The sequence below is a fragment of the Poecilia reticulata genome, chromosome 14 (assembly GCF_904066995.2).
Source record: "Poecilia reticulata chromosome 14, P_reticulata-male-v2, whole genome shotgun sequence".
Classification (NCBI taxonomy): Eukaryota; Metazoa; Chordata; class Actinopteri; order Cyprinodontiformes; family Poeciliidae; genus Poecilia; species Poecilia reticulata.
In genome coordinates, this window is record NC_088843.1 from 7,649,535 (window position 1) to 7,669,448 (window position 19,914).

General features: G+C 36.5%; 3 protein-coding genes across 4 annotated transcripts; 1 reads left to right on the plus strand and 2 right to left on the minus strand.

The window, feature by feature from the left end:
• Positions 1-756: 756 nt before the first annotated feature.
• Positions 757-4,416, plus strand: fgl1b (fibrinogen like 1B). Its single transcript, XM_008427184.3, has 9 exons — positions 757-910; positions 993-1,094; positions 1,206-1,461; positions 1,882-2,041; positions 2,163-2,260; positions 2,930-3,018; positions 3,115-3,240; positions 3,342-3,406; positions 3,503-4,416. Exons 1-9 carry the CDS (start codon positions 875-877, stop codon positions 3,681-3,683), a joined length of 1,113 nt encoding a protein of 370 aa, XP_008425406.1. The 5' UTR covers positions 757-874; the 3' UTR covers positions 3,684-4,416.
• thsd1 (thrombospondin, type I, domain containing 1) lies at positions 3,822-11,648 on the minus strand. Of its 2 annotated transcripts, XM_008427185.3 has the most exons (8): positions 11,127-11,648; positions 9,734-9,850; positions 8,509-8,903; positions 7,757-8,393; positions 6,839-7,000; positions 5,864-6,278; positions 5,245-5,764; positions 3,822-5,133 (listed from the first exon to the last, which is right to left on the minus strand). In XM_008427185.3, the coding sequence occupies exons 2-8, from the start codon at positions 9,783-9,785 to the stop codon at positions 4,483-4,485; spliced, it is 2,832 nt and encodes a 943-aa protein (XP_008425407.2). In that variant the 5' UTR covers positions 9,786-9,850; positions 11,127-11,648; the 3' UTR covers positions 3,822-4,482. The 2 variants fall into 2 exon arrangements, with proteins under 2 accessions (XP_008425407.2, XP_081471301.1); XM_081615175.1 differs by lacking the exon at positions 11,127-11,648 and having other exon boundaries at positions 9,734-10,003.
• Positions 11,649-14,197: 2,549 nt separating this feature from the next.
• On the minus strand, positions 14,198-19,891 carry vps36 (vacuolar protein sorting 36 homolog). Its single transcript, XM_008427183.3, has 14 exons — positions 19,714-19,891; positions 19,427-19,495; positions 18,989-19,059; positions 18,572-18,686; positions 18,364-18,453; positions 17,900-17,986; positions 17,581-17,613; positions 16,605-16,682; positions 16,292-16,426; positions 16,120-16,185; positions 15,931-15,995; positions 14,995-15,079; positions 14,815-14,891; positions 14,198-14,687 (listed from the first exon to the last, which is right to left on the minus strand). Exons 1-14 carry the CDS (start codon positions 19,807-19,809, stop codon positions 14,606-14,608), a joined length of 1,149 nt encoding a protein of 382 aa, XP_008425405.2. The 5' UTR covers positions 19,810-19,891; the 3' UTR covers positions 14,198-14,605.
• Between the last annotated feature and the right edge of the window lie 23 nt (positions 19,892-19,914).

Sequence of the window (19,914 nt, forward strand, 5' to 3'; positions counted from 1 at the left end):
GATGGATGGATGGATGGAAGGATGGATGGATGGATGGATGGATGGATGGATGGATGGATGGATGGATGGATGGATGGGAAAAATATATATATTTTTGTAAAAGTTTTACGTACCGTGGCTTTAAGTGGACATTTACTTGCAGGTAAAATGACTGACCACTGAATTAAACTGACGGAGTGTGGCAGTAGACAACACTCTAGTGGCTGTTATGAAGTTCTATCACAGAAATCCTATTATTTAGGAAAAAAATGGCTTTTCAATACATGTGCACTACAGTGTGCTAAAGATAATTTGCAATAGAGTTGGAATCATCTTAAGCACTGCCTTCTGCATATCTTTTAACCTTTATATCTTCACACAAGTAAACAACAATGAGAACAACACCTGTAGTTTGTGATTTTAGAAACTCCAATGGGTTACACAAACACATTTTGCTCGTGTATTCCAGTGACTTCCCCGTGTTTTTTTTATGGTAATGTTAATGTTCCTTATATATGCAGAATTTTAAATAACACTGTTTTAAGACTGAATTGTTTCATGCTATTACATCCCTTTCCAAAATGTAACAATCATGACTGTATTTTAATTGAATGCCTGCTTGATGTTAAAAGAAACTCCCTCCCTAGAATAGCATGTGAAGAATTTTCAGTACTTCATGTCCAATAGGACATGGTGGATTCTTGGATTAGGCATGATTTAGAACCACTGATATTTCTGAGTAACAAAATGAAAAAAAAATAAAAATAAATCGAGCTGGTCCAAGTTCAGCATTTGTCTGGAATGTTCAGGTCTGATTTATCTAATGTGTTCCATGCAGAACCAACCCAGCCTATAAATAAGACTGACATGTTTTAGAGATGAAAGAACATATAGTATGGGGAAAACAAAAGGGAAGTGTTGTGAAATGAAGGTAAGCTTGAAGCAGTTTTGTTTCATAAAAGGTGTTTGAATCTGTTAGATGTGGTCAATAATTTGTAATTTTTTTTTTTCAGACAAATATTACTGGAAGCGTGTTATTGGTGAATACCCTAACAGTGTGGCTGTTGCTACTGCATCTGGTCTGCTCAACCATAGCAGCTCCTGGGCAGCTTTTCGTAAGTACTTCACACCTTTTTTCAACAATGTTATGAATCAACAACAGAACCGGCAAATGTCTACATCTTGAAAACATTTGTCATTTCTAACTGTAAAAATTCTTATTTCAGGAAACTGATCCATGCGGACCAGAGGCTGCAGCTCTCAAGACTAACATAAGGAAACTGGAGAATAAATTGCTGATCACAACTTGGATGACTGAGCATCTGCAAATGTATAGATACTTCAGACCGCTTGAGTTTGCTGAATCCGACAGTAAACCTCAGACTGGCCTCGTCCCCGATGTAAACCAAAACAACAACACCTTGGACAACAAAATGATGAAACTAATTCCTCCAGCTGGAAATTTGATTGTCTATGACAGAGGTAAGAAAGGAATTAATATCAGTTATCACAAATTTTTACTACAGCATATAAAATAATTTAGATTTTTTTTTTTTACTAAAGTTACTCAATCTTTCTTTTAATTAACTTGTTACTTTCTTTATTATTATAAATTATAATTATTACTATTATTAATAATCGTCTATTTTTATAGCTTATATAAAGCTGTTTGTAAGCTTTATTTACTTTTACAATACAAACAATAACTGCCTAACCAATATCTATTTCATTTCATATTTTCTTTACGTTACACTTGTTTTGCACTTGTACTTCTTTTCTTTCCTTTGCTGCAATATTTTACAAAAATACATGTTTGTATTTTTGATACAAAAATGTATCAAAATGTTTTTATCTATTTTTTTTCATCATTATATTCAAATCTTTTCAATCTTGTTTTCCTAGACTGCTCCGATCTTTACGATAGGCTGAGATCACAAAGCGGCTTTTACCGCATCAGACCCAAGTTACACCAGGAGCCGTTTTTAGTCTACTGTGATATGGAGGACGGAGGAGGATGGACGGTGTTTCAGAGGCGTCGGCATGGAAAAGTTGACTTTAACAGGTACTGTCCCTCTTACCAGATAAATAGCTGACATTTTTCATTTGCAGAAGATAAAAAGAAGAAAATTTTTACAGGTAGCAGATCTGTCTGAAATAAAATATCAATTCAATCCTTCTTTTAGAGACTGGGTGGACTACAGAGATGGTTTTGGAGAATTCAAACTGTGGAATGATGAGTTTTGGTTGGGGAATGAGCACATGAATGCTCTGCTGTCAGAAGGTTAGAAACAATGGCAATTATGTTATTGATACAGTGATTCTCAAATTTCTATACCCTCCTATTGATGTAAAAAGATAATTAAACTATAAAGAAAACATGTTTCACATGAGATGTATCTTTTACTATTCAACTGACACAACCCAGTTTCTTCAGGGAAAAAAAAAAGAGAAGCTGCAATGACCTAGTTGCATAAGTGCACACTTAAAACCTCTAATTTAATCTTAAGCATTTTGAAGATTAAATTAGAGGTTTAGGTTTTGAAAAGTGGGTATGCAAATTAGCAAAACAAGGTATATATACCTTGGTATGTATTGTTCTTCTGTAGCAGTCATGAGTGGTAGGCTGTAAGCCACTTTAGCTATGTGCTTCTTTGAGGCAAAATTGTGACAGCATTAATCTAGGGGTTAAGAGTGTGTACCTCCGTGCAGCCAGGTTATTGTAGCTTTCTTATTTTAGTTTTCTTTTTTTTTCCCCTTAAAAGATTATTTTTCAAATGAATTATACGCACTACCTGCACATTTTAGTGTGAAAACAATTTTTTAAAATATATATTTTTTAAAATAACACAAACTTTGAGGCATGGCAGGCCTATGTACACTTTTGAGATCCACTGTATTCCCATAAACGCCTAATGTATATAAAAAAAGTCTCTTTTTTGTCTTCATGCAGATAAAAACCTGGTGAAGATTGATCTCATGGACTGGGATGGAAAGAGAAGTTATGCATTTTATGAGAATTTCAGGATCACAGATGAAGCTGTAATCATAAAAGCATTGTTATGTAACTATACTTTCTGGAGAAACACCATAAACCGAGAGCAATATAACTAAGGCTTTTACAAATTCTCCCTCCAGGATAAGTATCGTCTCCTGTACGGGCAGTACAGTGGGAAAGCTGGTGATGCTCTGACTGGTGGTGGAGGAATGGTGGAGCAGTGGTCTTCCTGCCTTAGTGGGATGCAGTTCAGCACTTTAGATCAGGTCAGCCATCTGGACTTTTTTTTTTTTTTTAGATTTTCATGTGCTACTGATTGTATTTTTCATGGCGCACAAATCATGTTGATGATGATTGTTATTTTCAGGATAATGACCGCTTCCTTCAGGGAAGCTGTGCCAAAGAGAATCAGGCTGGTTGGTGGTTCAACAGGTATTTTCTTCAGTTTCTATTAACATAAAAATGTGTCTCAAAAGATATATATCTTGCACTGTGTGTTTAAGATTATAAGCTTCCTTCTATCTGCAGGTGTCATGCAGCCAACCTAAATGGCAAGTTCTATCGGAGGGGGGAATACAAGGCTGAGTATGACAATGGTGTGGTGTGGGGGACGTGGAAAGGCCTCTGGTACTCTCTTAGACACACCACTATGAAGGTGCGCCCCCTGGTATTTTTGGACATTGCAGGAAGTGGAGCAGGGGACATTTAAAAATCACAGACTTCTGTCTAAAATTAAAGAAAACAAGGTATTTAAAAAAAACAACTAATTATTCTTTGTATTTTAATTACTTTCTTTGCTTCAACTTCAAATTATAACTAAAATCAACAGAACATATATATATATATATTTTTCCAGTGAGCATTTCTGAGACTGTAAAATTGCCAGATTTTTAAACAAACAGTATTTTAGCTTCATTGTTTCACCAGTGTTCCTATTTAAAGTGCCTTGCAAAAGAGTTCATGCCCCTCAACGTTTTTCACACTTTATGTTAAAACGCCATACTTCGTGTATTTCAATGTGATTTTATGTGGTGACGACACGAATTATAGCATACTTAGGAAACGGAAGAAAAGGATATGTGGTTTTCAAAAATGTATTAATTTGAAAACATATGCATCTTCAGCCCTCTTAACCCCAATCAAAGTCACTGCGTTAGTTGTTGAACACAATTGCAGTTTAATACTGCATATGTACTACTACACAAATTAGAATAATAAATTCCTGCCTGAACAACAGAAAACACCCCAATTGTTACTGTAATAAGCATTGAGACTTCCCAGCATTGCTGAAACTGTAGATTTAGAGTTGACATAAACCATTTTTTTATTGCATCTTGAAATCTATCACCAATCTAGCTGGTGTTTAACCTTTCAGAAGGGTGAATGTGCTCATGATACCATGGAAATATTAAAAGTAATGCATTAAAAATGTTAAAGAGTTAGTTGTTCTATTTGTTCTTTCAACATATAAAAATTGTTAACATAATATTGTAATAATAACTGATTTTCTACTGCTTCTCCTGTACAAAAACTGGGGTTAGATCCAAGTCTAGCATCCTTTGTTCCGCCTCACTTAGCCTATAGGGGGAGCCACCGCTGCTGCTCTGGTCTCTAGACATTGGCAAAGAGTTGCACCAATCTTTCCTTCGATCAGATGATGAGACGTTGAAGCTGGAGCTGCGCTGGCGTCCCTTGGCTCCAGAGCAGGACTGAGCCTCTTTCAGTTTCCGGGCCAGAATGTTCCTTTGGATAGGTGATGGACCACGGCGGTTCCAGTTCTGCTCAGCCCGCTCAGCTCGGTCTACACCCAGCTGATTGACCTCATGAGATAAAGGATGTGTAAGGGATGGACCGCCGATCCCTGAGACCAACTCTCCACCTCTGCCTTCAGGGTCTGCAAGCCTCTTTCTTTCCCCTCTGCCACGAAAGTCTTTAGCATTTTTCTCAGATATTGAAATACTGTTAGTGTTTGTTCCAGTGTGCTTGACTTGACTATTATGTGTTGTCCCCATCCAAACCTTCCTCTGCTCATTACTCTGGGGTTTGGTAGCACTCCAGTCTGAGACTCTGTGTTCTGGGATGGGGTAAGACGGGTGAGGCTGTCTCTCCCATCTTCCTTTGGTCCAAGAACTTCCTTCTGGAAGCGTCCGCGATCCCACCTGAGAAGGACAACGTGGAATTACATCTTTATTGATCTTGAGTCAATATATTTAAGAGTATATAAACTGGATAAAAATTGAGGTAAAAAGTAATAAAGTTGGGTGGATGACCTGGGTCATGCTCCTTTCTCTAAACTGCGTGGACTGAGCTGAAGAAGTCGAAAGAAGTTTGGTGTCACTAAAACTGGAGGTCCGTCTGAAGTTTGGATTCTTGTGGAAACTATTTGCCGATGCTTCATCTCCTTCTCTCCTAAGACCAGGCATTTTGCTCCTCTCTACCATCTCCACCCAGTCAGCTGTGCGGTCACGCCATTTAGAGCTCCTCCCAGAGACAGGAGGAGGACCCAAAACTATCTCGACCCTTGGACTCAGTCTGTCTGACGTGACCCCCAATGTCCCAGATAAGGGAGTCGATGTACAAAAATGGTTGTGGTTGACATTGTCCTGCAAACCCAAGGGAAGGGCAGAACAAGCAAACTCAGTAGGTGAAGGAATTGGTGAGGTTGTGGGTGAGGTGCAGGTCTCTACCACAGTATCATGGACAGGACTTGAAGAGACATGGTACAGCTGTGTGGCCTCTTTTAACCCTTGCTTCTTCATCTCTTTCAGCTGTTGCTGAGCCAAACGATAGCTACAAAGAATATGGTGTCTTGTTTATTAAAGCTAGATGGGACAAACATAATTAAACACTGATAAAAAAAATATTGATAGAAAAAATATGTAAACATACCCAAATATCGGTGGTAGCACCTTCTGACCTGTGGGAGATAGTCTTTCTGAATCCTGTGAAAGTGATTTCACCAGTGCCTGTGGTGAGAGAGGCTGCGCTCCGAGCGAGGGTCTCTCTTTTTGGGGACCGACTGCCCCAGATGGGCAATGACCGTCAGAGAGGCTGGGCCTTTGGAGGCTATGGCCACAGATGGAGGCCTCATCTGAAAGTTTGCGCCCACCAGGGGAATGAATGGAGCCTCTGTGGACTGAGCTACACTGAGGGGTTTGGCAAAGCTTTCTCCACACAGTCACCACAACTGTTGCCATGATCACTGCCAAGCAAAGGGAAATACCCAACACCACAATCATGTTTCCACCAAGCGGGGATGCTTCCACAGGTACAGAGGGAAGAGATGGAGAAGGAGAAGATAACACTAAGGAGTAAAAGGAAAATAACATTATATTAAATTAGTTACAAGGATGTAATCTAATCACTAATCACCCTGCACTAGGTATTAAATTCAGCTCTATAACCACTCTGGACTCCAAGACAGTGGTTACCAAAGTTGGGGTCAGGACACATAAAAATGTTTTTTATATAATTGTTACAGTAGTAAAAATAAGAAAGAAAAAAATATGTTTACTTCTCGCCCCCTTCTTTTCCACAAGATTCTATGCTTATTTACTCAAGTCATTGCATTTCACGTTTTTGTGAAAAGTATTTTCATGAATTATTAAGATAATTAATTAAAAATGTGTAAAACTTACTGGCAATATATTTTAATTTTGTATTATAGCTGAGAAACCTTATTTTATTTTGCTCTATTTTCAATTTGATTCCAGTTTTGGTAACTCTAAAAAAATATAGAAGATGTAACCTTAATGTAGCTAAATAGCTCCAGGCAATTTTCTACAATAGGATATTACAGAAAACATGGGAACCACTGCTTTAGAGAACACATATTTGTGTAAAAATTGATTTAACAGCAGTTACTGTCACAGTCTTCCAGCGAACATAAAGATTGCTCCTTCATCATGCCAATGCACTGCGTGCCTCGCACACCAGAGGGCAGCAAACACTCTCGAACTCTTTCCCTCACTGCCTCTCCACAAGTCGCACTGCAAACACTCCATGGGTGCCAGGGTCCCCAAGATTCTGCAAAGCAAAATTAAACACACAATTATATGTAATTATATTATACCCATAACCTCCTCTGCCTTCTGTCATGTTGCAAACACAATCCCTAATGTATGTTATTTGGATTTTATGTGCTCAACCAAAACAAATTAAGTCAATATTTTTTCAAAACCACCTTTCCCTCTAAATCTAACCATAATTTGTTTGTCCTATGTCTCTATCAGATTTAGGCATCATAATATATATTTTAATGTATCTTGTATTCAGTCAAACTGGATGGAAAACATCTATTTTTAAAGTTTGTCACAGTTTCAGAATCAAATCTAGTTCTGGACTACATTTGATTCTAGACCAGGCAAAAAAAAAAGTTTTCATCTAAACTCTTTTATTGTAGTTTTGGCTTTATGAAGTGACATGGCTCAATAGGAAAGGTGAACCTCTGCTCTGTGTTGAGCCATAGAAAGCTCTAGCAGGTCTTCTTCCTTGATTACCCTGTATCTAGGTTCCATTAACTCTAACCAGTTTCCCAGTCCATGCTGGAGAAAAACCTCCACACAGTATACTGCATCATAATACACTTTCAGCTCATTCACATTTACATTTAAGTTGACTACAAAGTTCTAGAATGGTAGCTCAGTTGTATGTGTGTCTTATGAGCTGAGCTAAATATTTGCTAAATGTATATTTGCCTACCACTGACACTGTGGATCTATAAAAAACAAATTTGATTATTTATATTTCATATGGCAACAAAACGAATCAGCTAAATCTCACCTGCTGTTCTGTAAACCACCAGACATGTCTGTGCTGGACTAGGGGATTGGCTGAAGTTGAAAACAAAGCGGAAGCAATACTTATTTCTTCCTGGGTAAAAAACAGAGCAGTTGAATTCAGCCTCATTCTCCCCTTGTGTGAGCCAATTAAATGCAAGCACAGAAGAAGATTGTTCCTCTGGTCTAAACTCCATCGACAGGGAAGTTAAGTCACCCCCCCTTGCGAGGCCTGCATTATATAGCAGTATTTTGCCATTGGCATGAGTGCAAGGTGGGGATATCATCTTAACAGTCATTGTGCCCATGCAACCATTTTTATAAGCATTGGCATTTTCCACCAGTAGTTTGTAGGAGAAAATACGGGACAGATAGAGAGGAACAGGGCTCTTCACTTCTTGTACTGTGTGAGGGGATCGCAGAGCCACTCTTAAGAAGTCTCTCTCAGTAAACGGGAAAGCACAGTGCAGCTCTACACTCTGCGAACGAAGCGGCTTGATCGGTTTCCGTGTTTGAGCTCGAACTTTGTCAATGGTACTTCGTCCGATCTGGTTGTACTCCATATAACTCACTTCTAAGAAGAGGGCAGAGTCAGTGCCTCTGGAGCAAGCCTGAAAGTGTTCATTAGTGGATAACACAACCTGCGAATAACCAACAAAAGAGAAGTATGCAAATTATTGTCTATTTTTCTGATTGTACAACAGTAAATAGGCAAAAAAAAAATAGCTTGATGAATTAAATTTCTGTTTGTTCTACCTGAAAATATTCAGAGTGGTTTCCTGCTTTCTCCACTGAAATGTGAAAAGTGGGCCACTGCACTTGCAGTTCAGAGCTCCACCAGGAGGCTGAGCTTTCTGTGCTGCTGACATCTGTTCTGTTAGCATGAAAAACAGTGGTGATGCTTGTCTGCCTCAGCAGGAACCGGAAAGTTCCTGCGTACAGGAAGCAGGAACAATCAAACTCCTCCCTACCAACCAGTTGGTTGCTGGGGAGGGTCCGTGAAAGAATTGAAGTATTGGTTTCCATGTTGACTAGAGAGAGGCTCATGTTGGTGATGGTGTTGTTATTTGATTTTGTGCTAAAGTCCACAAATACACTCCCATTGCTAAGGGCCACATGGAAAGAGGGCCAAATACTGAGCCCTGCAAAAGCTGAAAAAGAAAAAAAGAGCAAAGAAAAAGATATTTAGAATTATTCTCCATACCTCTGCATTGTTGGTAAAATAACTTTTAATTATGCTTTCTAAAGATAAAAAGATTCTATAAGATTCAACTGGACAAGCCAAAAGTCTTCTCCTGACCATCAGATGAGAAAAAGAATTAACTAGTTGGTCACAACAGCAATAAATATGTTTGGAGGAGTCAATAAAATGCTTCAAACCCCAGAACAAAAAAAAATTAGCTACAAAGTACAGTAGAAGCATCATTCTGAAGTTTGGTTACACTGCTAGAGGTCATTACACATTGATGGTGATTGCCTACAAAGAGCAAAGAATAAGGGAAAATTTGGATTATGCCATTAACTTTTACATCTACAAATACATGCAAATAGCAAACCTATATCCAATCAATCCAAGCTAGCAAATGTTAGACAGTTTCATAAAAAATAAATAAACAGAACTCTATCATTTTTGTAGCCTTTGTGGGCATCTAAATTTTTAAGATAGACATTACATCCCTTTTTTGATTATTTAATGATAGCATTACCCACATTGTTTCTCTAACCACATTATCACATAGTAACTTTCAACAAAATAAAGATGGAGCAGGCAGAAGCTGCCCCTTCATTCAATTTATCATCAGAAACTTTTTTGTTAAGCTCAACTTTTTCTTTTCACCTTATTGAATGGTAGACTTAGGGGACTGAACACTTGTGCTATATTATTTAGAAGCCATGTATCCTTTGCATTTTAGACAAAAAAAACCCCACTGCATTTTCAAATACACACTATAATCAAGATGAAAGTCTTTGCGACACTCACCATATCCTATGAGCACAAGAAGGAAGGGCAGCAGCGAGACAGCCTGTGGCATTCCGATGTCTGTTTCTCTTCTTACTTCCACACCACATGACCGTCTCACTCAACCATCGTTCACATCTATAAATCACAGATCAAAAATGTAATTGTTTTAAAAAAAACACACAACTATTCACAAAGACTCCAATCTCAAATGGGCAAAGACATTGAACAGGGAATTTCTTTCTACTGAGCTATGGAAAACAGGAAACTCATAGTATGAAACAACAAACACCAGTTTTCTGGGTTTTTAGGTTGGTCCTCCTCTTCCTTTTAAGCACACAATGGGAATAAGGAGTTGTCGTCACAACCTAGCTTAAGTGGAGGGCTTTGTTCGAAACTAAGAACAAAGTTCTATTTATGGGTGACTGCACACATTTTTGATTGGTGTTCTCTATTGCTTTATAGATTATCTAAGGCACAGGTAGCCCCAGTCAAAAATAAAGGTCACAAATAGTAGGAAGTAGGAAGATTGAGAGGAAAGAAAGCAGGTGTATATTCAAACTGATATTATTGCCATCACATGATTTTCCAATATGGTGCAGCCCTAAATTATGGTATTATAGAATGCATAATTTTGTATGGTAATAAAAGAAAGAAAAAAAAATGTTTTAGTAGAATTCAATGGGGCACATTAACTGTGTAACGAACTATGTGGAACTTTATTAAAAAAATACTAAATCTATATTTTTGCTAATCTTTGAGATATCCAAGATTTTTATCGCCACAAAAATTTTGGATTAGGATTAAAAATACCTTAAATGCCATATAAGCATAGCACTATGGAATCTCAGATTCCTTTACTGATATCCTTATACTTTTTAATCAATTAAAAGTACCGAGTCTGTTAAAAACAGACAATGGATAGTAAACTCTCAGGCAAAAATACTACCAAAAACTTAAACAGAAAAACACCTAAAAAATAAATTTACAAATAAAAGTATAAAACAATAGCTGCACAATATGTGCACTTTTACTGCGACTACACGTGCAACTAAATAACTTGAGTAAAAAAACAAAACAAAAGCATTGACTAAAAGATATGAAAGAGGATTAAGTCCAAACCTACAATATTAAAGTTTTTTGTTTTTTTTCTCCCAAACCGCGAGTAGTTTTTCTTATGGAAACAGAATGAAAGGTTATAAAATGTACAACATTAATAAAAAAAATAAAATATTTAGCCGACACACATCGAATTCCAGGAGCTTTTTTAGTCAGACTGCCGTCAAACCAAATAACATGCAGCCTTAGGTCTTCTAAACACACCACTATCGCTTATTTTTAAATGTAAGTCATACTGTTACGCGTGAGCTCTAGACAGTACGTAGTGCTCGAATATAGGAAATAATGTACTTACGTATCTCGTTTGCGAAAACCTACACATTATTTCGTTCCAATTTCTTACGTACAGCAGGAACTGCGGTAAAATAATGTTCCTCTCCAGCCTGATAAAACGTTTCACCGACATCCAGCGGTACCGAAGCTCGAGAGCGTTTGAGTTGAAGAGCGCGTGCCGTCTGCCCGTAGTCACTCGACAGTTGCAGACCGCATTCATTTGATCTTCGCCCGGATTTTATTTCCATTAAAAATAAAACGAATTAGTGTCCTTACCTTCAGTCCAGCCATAATTGAAATGTTACGTTAATAACCGATAACTACTGGATAATGAGGCTATAGTGACGATTCATCTATTTAAATAAACTATTATAGGATAAGGATAAGAGCCATGAAATTAAAATAAATAATCAAATGTATTCACGGGTCAGTTTATAAATAATTACACTTAGATATTTCTCTAAATTTTTTAACACATTACACTCTAAAAAGAATATAGTTGAACCAACTTAATTGAATTGCTTCTATGGGTAACAAGCATTTCAATTAAGTTTATCCAACTTAATTTATTAAGTTTAACCAATTCAATATATTCTAATCATCCAACTCAATTTATTTTTTTTAAAAACAAATTTATTAAGTATTTTTAAGATAACAGATTTAAGTCAGTCTTACTCCAATCATTTAGTTTACTTCAAAAACTGGTGAATGAACTGAACTTATACAGCGCTTTTCCAGTCATTTTGACCACTCAAAGCACTTTACACTAGAGTCACATTCACCCATTCGCACCCACACATTTATACACCGATCTGCACATCTGGCAGGATGAAGCTGGAATCAAACCTACAACCTTCCGATTATAAGACGACGACTCTACCCACAGAGCCAGGGAATCTGTCCCTGGTAAGCTTGAGTCATGGTGTCAGACGTGGGATACAAATATGGTATTGAACTTAATTATTTCCAGTAAAGTCAAAGTAAAAAGGTCATTTAAGGAAAAGATTTTTAACTTTTAAGTTAGAGTGTTTTTAGAGGACACTGTAAAAAGAGTATTAGGTTATTTGGTTTGATGTAAGTACTGCTTATCAATTAGAAGAAAAGTTTGAGTTGACTTTCTGTAGAATGAAGTCAAATAGGTTTTAAATGTTTATTAGAACACAATAAATAATTTGAGTAAGAGTGACTTAAATTTGTCATGTTAAACCCCCTTATGAATTAAGTTATAAAAACTTAGCAAATTGAGTTGGAAGGACTTAATGAATTGAGTTGGTCAGATACAAAACTGGCATTGAACTCAATTGTTTTAAGTAAAGTCAAAGTGAAAAGTTCCTTTAGGTTAAAGATTTGTAAGTTTTGAGTTAAATGAACACTAAAAAGTAAGTTGTCATAGCAATAGCAAAAGAATTAAGTCAAATTAATGTAAATAAGTCCATAAGATGAACTGCAGCCCAAATACACTTTTTAGAGTGTATGTAGTTATTTCATCATCTAACAATTTCAGTTTCAATCAGTACACAAAATAGTTTAAACTACTGTGGCTAATCAGATACTAATCTTACCTTCAGTCCAAACATCTGTAATCATACCAGTAACAGCCCTGCCAGTTATCTATTAGATTATTTTTATGGGCTAAAGGTGTTGTGTAGTGTGTCACCAAAGAATTAGAGAAACTGATAAAGTAAAATGGCAAAACGTTGCTAGAGAAAGCATAATTTCTGAATCTATTCACCAAATATACTAAAAAGACTTCAAACAATATCACAAAGATATGGAAGAATGCATCTACAACTACCATAGAGCTGAAACTAGTGAACTAACTAAAAAAGTTGTCCCCATGCTTATCAAATATATTGCTTATTTGACCACATATACAATGCTTTCAAAAAAATCATGCATATATTTATTTATTTTTTCACAAAAATGAATCAACTTGAGAGATGTAAATTGGATGATACATTGATTTAAAACTTCATAACAAAATTGAGCCCTGGAGATGAAAAAAATCGCAATATATTCGAGTGTATCTTGAATCAGTGGCCTATTAAAATTTTCCTTTAGCCTAACCTTCACACTCCACAACATGCACAGAATCCATTGATTTGAAAGTTGTTCTCATCATTTTGCCTTCCTATAAAATAAAACTAGAATAGCTCACTATTCCACAGAAAAACAGGAAATCCCCTGTTCAAGAAAACAATGGAAAATACTAAAATTATTCAAGGCATGTGTAGCACATAAGTGGTTAAAGTAACAAAACATTTCAATAAAAGAGTCTTATTCTGTCAGATTCTGATTATGCATTTTGACAAATAATAAATAGTAAGAAAATAACCAAGGTACATTACCGTACCTTTATTACATTTGTCATATCATAGTTCTATCAGTCCACCTTGCACTGATAAAGCAGAACAAGCAATATCTTAAAATGTAAACACATTTGTATTGACCTACTTGCCTCAAGCCAGATTTCCTGAATGAATTGAGCTCAACTATTATCAATAAGTGAACCACATGGCAAGCTAATCTAATCAGTTTCACCGACCTTCATTTTTCCTTCAGTGAAAGCAGGGGAAAAAAAAAACAGGAAGCTTCTCTGGGGATGAAACAGTTCACTGATCAGCTCAGTTCACAGCAGGGACAAAGACTGATCTGATTCTGAGTTTCAAACGCTCCACACAGATCAAAGCTAAAAAGACATGGCCATTGACTGGTGCGTATTGCTAAATGCACATATTTTACAAATGTATTAGTTTCTCTGCAGTAAGTTGATTTAAGACGTATTGTAAAATGGCAGCTTTCACTGCTAGATAATAAAATGCTTGGATTTATATTTAGTCACAAATCTGTTTAGTTCGATGGTGGTCATTTGGAATTGACCCGTTTTCTAGGAAATGAGCCAAATTGGAAGGAAACTGTGTAGCGACTTTATTAAATTTTGACCTCTAATGAAAATGATGGAACAGAACAAACTTTTTGTGATAGACAAGACCGAAAGACAAAATACCAAAGACGAAGTCAAGTAACATGGTTCGCTGAAATGCTGCGCATCCAGACATGCATGAGAATTGCACAACAAACAGGACAACAGCAAAAGTTTCCAACCATTTATTATAAAAAATGTGTGGCTTACTTTGGAACAATGGATCCAGATACTAGAGGCTGCAAGAGTTTCATAACAGTGTGCTAGCTTCAAATAAGCCTGCAGGTAAATCACAAAGACAAGAAAGTGGAAAACAATACATCAAATAAACAGAAAGCATTAAGTGCATTCTGTAAAATAATGTAGAATCGTCTCCTTATATACAGTATTTAGAGGTAATTTAGAAAAACGATAATTAAGACAAGAACTTTGCCTCACAGATTAGGTATTCTACAAAAAAAAAGAATAGAACAGCAACGAAGAAGACCCACACTAACAGCAAAGTGTCATCACCAGACAGAGTTCATCATGTATACTTTTTATGTTCATCCTATATTCTTAGCATTTATTTAAACAGATCAAAAACTATTTGGGTAAAATCTTAAACCCTCAACAGAGTCATCCCTACATAGGTGGCCCATCTTCTCGGCAAGCAGCAACCTGAGAATGAAAAGCAAACAGAACACATATAAAATGTGCAAACCTGAGCAAAAAAAAAAACATAAAAAAGACTATCAACTGTCAACTATCAAAAGACATAGATGATGACTATTTTATGTTAGCTTACCGCTCCTTAGACAGAAGAACAGAAAGACCCAAGAGCTTTGCAAACTCCTCTGCTGTCAGGGAGCCTTTTTCTGTCACCTGCAATTAAATCACAAAGACAAATAATAAAGGTAAATACCTCAAATATTTAGCAGATAGTGGAACAAGCTAGGGTATGATGTTTGTGAAGGTTGAAACTCACATTGTCCAAAGCTGAGGCTATCATTTCCTCTTCACTGTGAGACTGCAGCTGGACCACCATCACACCGCTGTCAAACACACGCAGCCTACACACAAGACAAGACGCCAAAACAAATAAACAAACAAAAAAAAATTAAAGCAAGGAAATCAGTCAGGCATTGAGAGTAAAGCTAAAACAAACATGGACATCAATACATACAAAATATACATATAAAATATGCAAGAAAGGCACCGTTTATTAATCAGTACAACAGGATGTGGGAAAATGTGAATCATCTTATAACTAGTTGAAAAGAAGTGATTGATCAGGACTGATAAATGATCAGGACATGTTTTATTCCTTTAGGCATCTGACCTAAAGGAATAAAACATGGCAATAACTGAGACAAGACCAACAAAAAGAAGTTAATGAGACACAAATATCCTCTGGTTTTATTTCAGGACACCAGCTTAAAAGGGGCTTTAAACATATGGATTCCACACTCCAACTTAAGAAGATAACAATTTTGACACCCATGTTTTATCTTCCTTAACTTCACCAGTTCTCTGTCAAATAAAATCCCAGTAATATGTATAGAGGTCTGTTGTTGCAGAACATTTTTTGAAAAGGTCCACGATTACTTTATTGAAATACAAAGTTTAGGTTCACAAGGACCAGTTACCCAAAACCAATATGGGAAAACTTGGCTTTTGTTATTTCAAACAAAAAAAAAAAAGAAAAAAGAAACGACAACCCCCCCCCCCCCAAAAAAAAACCAGAGGAAGTAACAGGAAATGACAGCTGCGGAAGCCTGGACAGACGTTCTCACAACAGGAAGCCAGGCAGGAAGAGCCTGGTCAGCTTCGTCTATGCTAAACACTTAACCTTCTCAGCATCTAAAGGAATGTAACGCACACAGATAATTTAAACAATGCAATACAAACAAGTCAAACTCACCTCAAGGGGAGTTTCAGGGACTCAAACATTTTGCAGGCGTTTAGCAAATCTTCAGGAGATAAAAGCTGGGGGAAAAAGGAAAGAAAAAAACCTCCATAAGCATAGATGTTTGTCTGGGGTGTAACTGTACAAATTACCAACGTATGTCACATGAAACATCAGCTGACACGATCAACATGTGAGCATCACCTCCATCCCTCTGGCACGGTTGACGAGACAATACACCTCTGTGAGAGCCATCATACCGCCGCGCTCCTGAGATGGCAGCATAGAGAGAGTATGAAATTTATGCAAGCGTCGCAAGAATAAAACCTGAATTTGTTTTATTCTTGTGTAGACAGCAGACAGGTGAGACACCCACCTCCAGAGGAGCCTGCAGCATATCTCCCAGTTGCTTAGCCAGCTGCATATGATAATGAGTACCAGATCCGTGTGTTTCCCTGGTAACAGGGTTAGCAATGCCCATGCTCAAGAGGTAAGACTTAAAGCGAATTGTCTATGGAAAGAAACATAACTGTAGATTCAAAAAAAATGTTGCTAATCTTTGAGCATCAATAAGTTAACACCAATCAATACGGTATCCGATTCATACTTTAGTAAATTTGGAGAATGATGGGAAAAACTTTAATTTTTAAAAGTGTTACTATATCTCATGTTGTTGCTGATATTCTTACCTCATCTTCTGTAATGTCTCCCTGTTTGTCTTTGATCTTGCTTGCAATAGATCTGGACAACTCCACCATCTCTTTGGCCTGCCAGTTAGAGGGTCATTTAGAATATCACACTGGAGGTTGATTTTGATAAATAATATGCAGTCTTTTCACTTGTGACTGAACACATGGACATCAAAAGTATTCCTACCCCTTTAACCTCTTCAAAATGTGTCATCTAACCAAAAATGTATTTTATTGGGACATAACATGATTGCAACCAACACAAAGGAGTGTTTACCTGTATAGAGAAAGAAAAATGACAAATGCTAATATGAATACACATGCATTTAGCCCCCTATAATCTAATACCCCTTAATAAAATACACAGCAACAACTGCTTTCAGAGGTGATCCAATTAGTATAATATGCCGGACATGTCAGGGTTGTGGAGCTAAAAAAGAAGGCTTTGGAAAGGAGTCTTATGAAGCTCCTGTTCCAGTTTGCTACAAGCTACATAGAGAACATAACAAACATGTGGAAGAAGGTACTGTGGTCAGATAATATCTTCAGGCAGGATTACATCCTGGGAAAAACTGACAATATATGTAACTCTGAACACATCATTCACATGGTGAAATATGGTAATAGTATGGTAAATTTAGCTAAATAGCCCGACTACCTTACAGAAAAAAAAGTCCCCTAAAAATAATCACTCAATCTCTAAATGTGCAAAACTGATAAAGACATACCCCAAACAGACTTGCTCCTGCCATTGCCTCAAAAAATGGTTCTACAAACTATTTACTCAGGATGGCTGAAATCAAATGCATGGAACATTTTCATTTGAAAAAATTGTCGCAATTGTTTTTGTCCAATAAAGTCCAAATAAAATACATTGACAGTTGTGAAATTCAAGGGGTATGATTACTTTTGCAATGTACTTGGAGATAATTTCCATTATATATTTGCAGGATAACACAATAAAAGCTTCCTTTACCTTCACCATAAGCTTACTGAGGTCCTCAAAGGCCTAAACACGAATATGAAAAGTTATTGAAGCTTCAGATGTTCAGAAGATTTAATAGTAAAACATAAATATTTTACAGAACACTCTATCCATGACCACAAGACAGTTAAAATGCAACTTTCATGTTAGCTTTTAAATTGCTATTCCTCCATATCATTGCCTTTAGTAGCTTTTATATTTTATGTGATATCAGGATTTCATTTCTGCCTTCTGAGATATTTCCACGAATCAGCTGAAAATACAGGATCTCAATACGGTAATTCCTTTGCTTTTTTGTTGCTGAGATTACCTCAGAAATGTTCTTGTCAGTTTCTTTCCTCTTCTCCTCTATCTTCCTTTCAATGCCAACAATTCCCACTGCACGTGTCCTTCCTGTCTACATGACCACAAAGGGAAAGAAAAACGCATGCAGTTAAACAGTAAATTCAACAGCTGATGACTATAATCCAAGGACAAAGAAACATAACAGCAGAGAAAACTCCCTGTAATTAAAAATGTTAAGGGAAAATGGTGGATGACTAATCTAACTATGTTTTTTTTTTTTTTTTAAACTATGTTTAATTAGCTCAACTAACATACATTTTTTAAAAAAAGACTGCCACCCAGTGGTTAACAATTAAACTGCTCACAAATATCTGATTGAATCTTTAAAGTCCTAAATTTGCAGCAGGACGATCCTCTACCTCATATCTTGCAGTCAAGAACAGGGTTGTGATTAAGATAAATTGACAAGGATGTTGTTCAGATTCTAACCTGAGGCCCAGTTCCTGTTGAGATGGGTTGTGAAACTGGCGTATTCTCCCACCTTTTCTGGGTAATCTCTTCTGTCAGTCTCCTGTAAAACTGCAATTAAATGGTACGGCGTCAGTTCCAGCCAGGTAATCAAGAATAGAAAATCAAGAAGAGAGTGCAAAGATTAAAAAAGAGAGAGCTCTGGAAAGTTGTGTGCATGTGGGAATACCTCAATCTGCCCATGTTCTTTAAAAGACAGCTTGATGAAAGAGTACTTGCTGTTCTGGTATGGACCAGGCTCCTTGTTGGCAGGTGATGGATGCAGGTGGATTACTATTTTTGCACTTTAAGGTAAAAATAAAACAGTTAATCATAGCTTAAAAAAAAAAGGTTTAAGTTGTGTGACACTACTAAAACAGGAATTATTACTTGTGATTAATGATCATATTTTATCACTATCGTTAATTTTTTGTGTGCATTTTTTTCATAATCACATTGCCAGAGTCTCTCAATCTTTAAAATAGGGCTAGGAATAGGGCCACATGTATTATCATACCGTATTATACAACTACACTTTTGACAATGGGAACGGTTGTTACAGTAAGGTAATTGAAACTAGCTAACTAACTATCCAACTTCTGTGTACCTCTTTCCTATTCCTGCAGCCTGCTCCTCAAAGAAAATAATCTGAGACAGGGGCATGGCCATGCAGCAGTCCTGTCAAGTGGGAAAAAAAGAAAAGAAATTCACAAGTCACAATTAGAGAAATCATAAAAAAGTACTTTTAACTATAATCTCCTTAAATGTTAAAGCAAGATCAAAAACTACTAATATGAATAAACTATTTAGGGTGAATGTTAACCAAAGTTTTGGTTTCATGTTTAAGTTACATGACAACAATCATAAGTTGCTATTTACAATAAAATGAGTGTACCATAAGTAATAACACTATAACTACACATCTCATATCCGCAAACAATGCTGCATGTGTAAACTCTTACTTTATGGCTAATCTTTGAGTCAAAGATCAATTTAAGATGAGAATGAATAACCTTTGCTTTATTTGTATTTAAAATTTCCTTACGTGATTCTTTCCGTCCCTCCAGATCAACCGATGTGTACTCAACAAGGCGACTCCAACATCCAATTTTGCCTGGTAGTAACACAGGAAGTATTTTTTTCATTATAGCAATAATCTTAACATGTTTCGAGTATAAACAGTTTTATAGAAATTTTTTTTCAATACTTGCATGTATAATGAAAAGTGCCTCGACTCACTACAATCTAATTTACATAATGTCTTACTTAATTTTTCGCTTCTGTTTAGATAGCAATAGAAAAAAAAACTGCTAATAAATAATAAAACTTTACCTTATCATCACCATCATACAGTCTGACACCTCTCTGCTGTATCACTAAAGTTTCGTTTATTTCTAAGAGCCCATTTGACCACGAAAACCGGTCCATTTTTTCTCTTAGAAGGAAAAGACCAAAAACAATATATTGCTCCGTTGCAAACACCCGTTCTGTATTTACTTCCTGTAAGCTGTTTAAAAGTTGCCTGCATAGAAT

Bases quoted from the DNA above. Each gene is read 5' to 3' on its own strand.
- fgl1b (XM_008427184.3), top strand. From the start codon at position 875: ATGGGGAAAACAAAAGGGAAGTGTTGTGAAATGAAG. The intron at 1,095-1,205 runs GTAAGTACTTCA...TTCTTATTTCAG, and splicing joins CAGCTCCTGGGCAGCTTTTC to GAAACTGATCCATGCGGACC. The intron at 3,019-3,114 runs GTAATCATAAAA...TTCTCCCTCCAG, and splicing joins TCAGGATCACAGATGAAGCT to GATAAGTATCGTCTCCTGTA.
- thsd1 (XM_008427185.3), bottom strand. From the start codon at position 9,785: ATGCCACAGGCTGTCTCGCTGCTGCCCTTCCTTCTTGTGCTCATAGGA. The intron at 8,904-9,733 runs GTGAGTGTCGCA...TTTCTTTTTCAG, and splicing joins TCTTGTGCTCATAGGATATG to CTTTTGCAGGGCTCAGTATT. The intron at 5,134-5,244 runs GTCATCCACCCA...TGTCCTTCTCAG, and splicing joins GAGAAAGGAGCATGACCCAG to GTGGGATCGCGGACGCTTCC.
- vps36 (XM_008427183.3), bottom strand. From the start codon at position 19,809: ATGGACCGGTTTTCGTGGTCAAATGGGCTCTTAGAAATAAACGAAACT. The intron at 18,687-18,988 runs GTACACAGAAGT...TTTACCTTAAAG, and splicing joins GCTGCAGGAATAGGAAAGAG to TGCAAAAATAGTAATCCACC. The intron at 14,892-14,994 runs GTGAGTTTCAAC...ATTTAATTGCAG, and splicing joins TAGCCTCAGCTTTGGACAAT to GTGACAGAAAAAGGCTCCCT.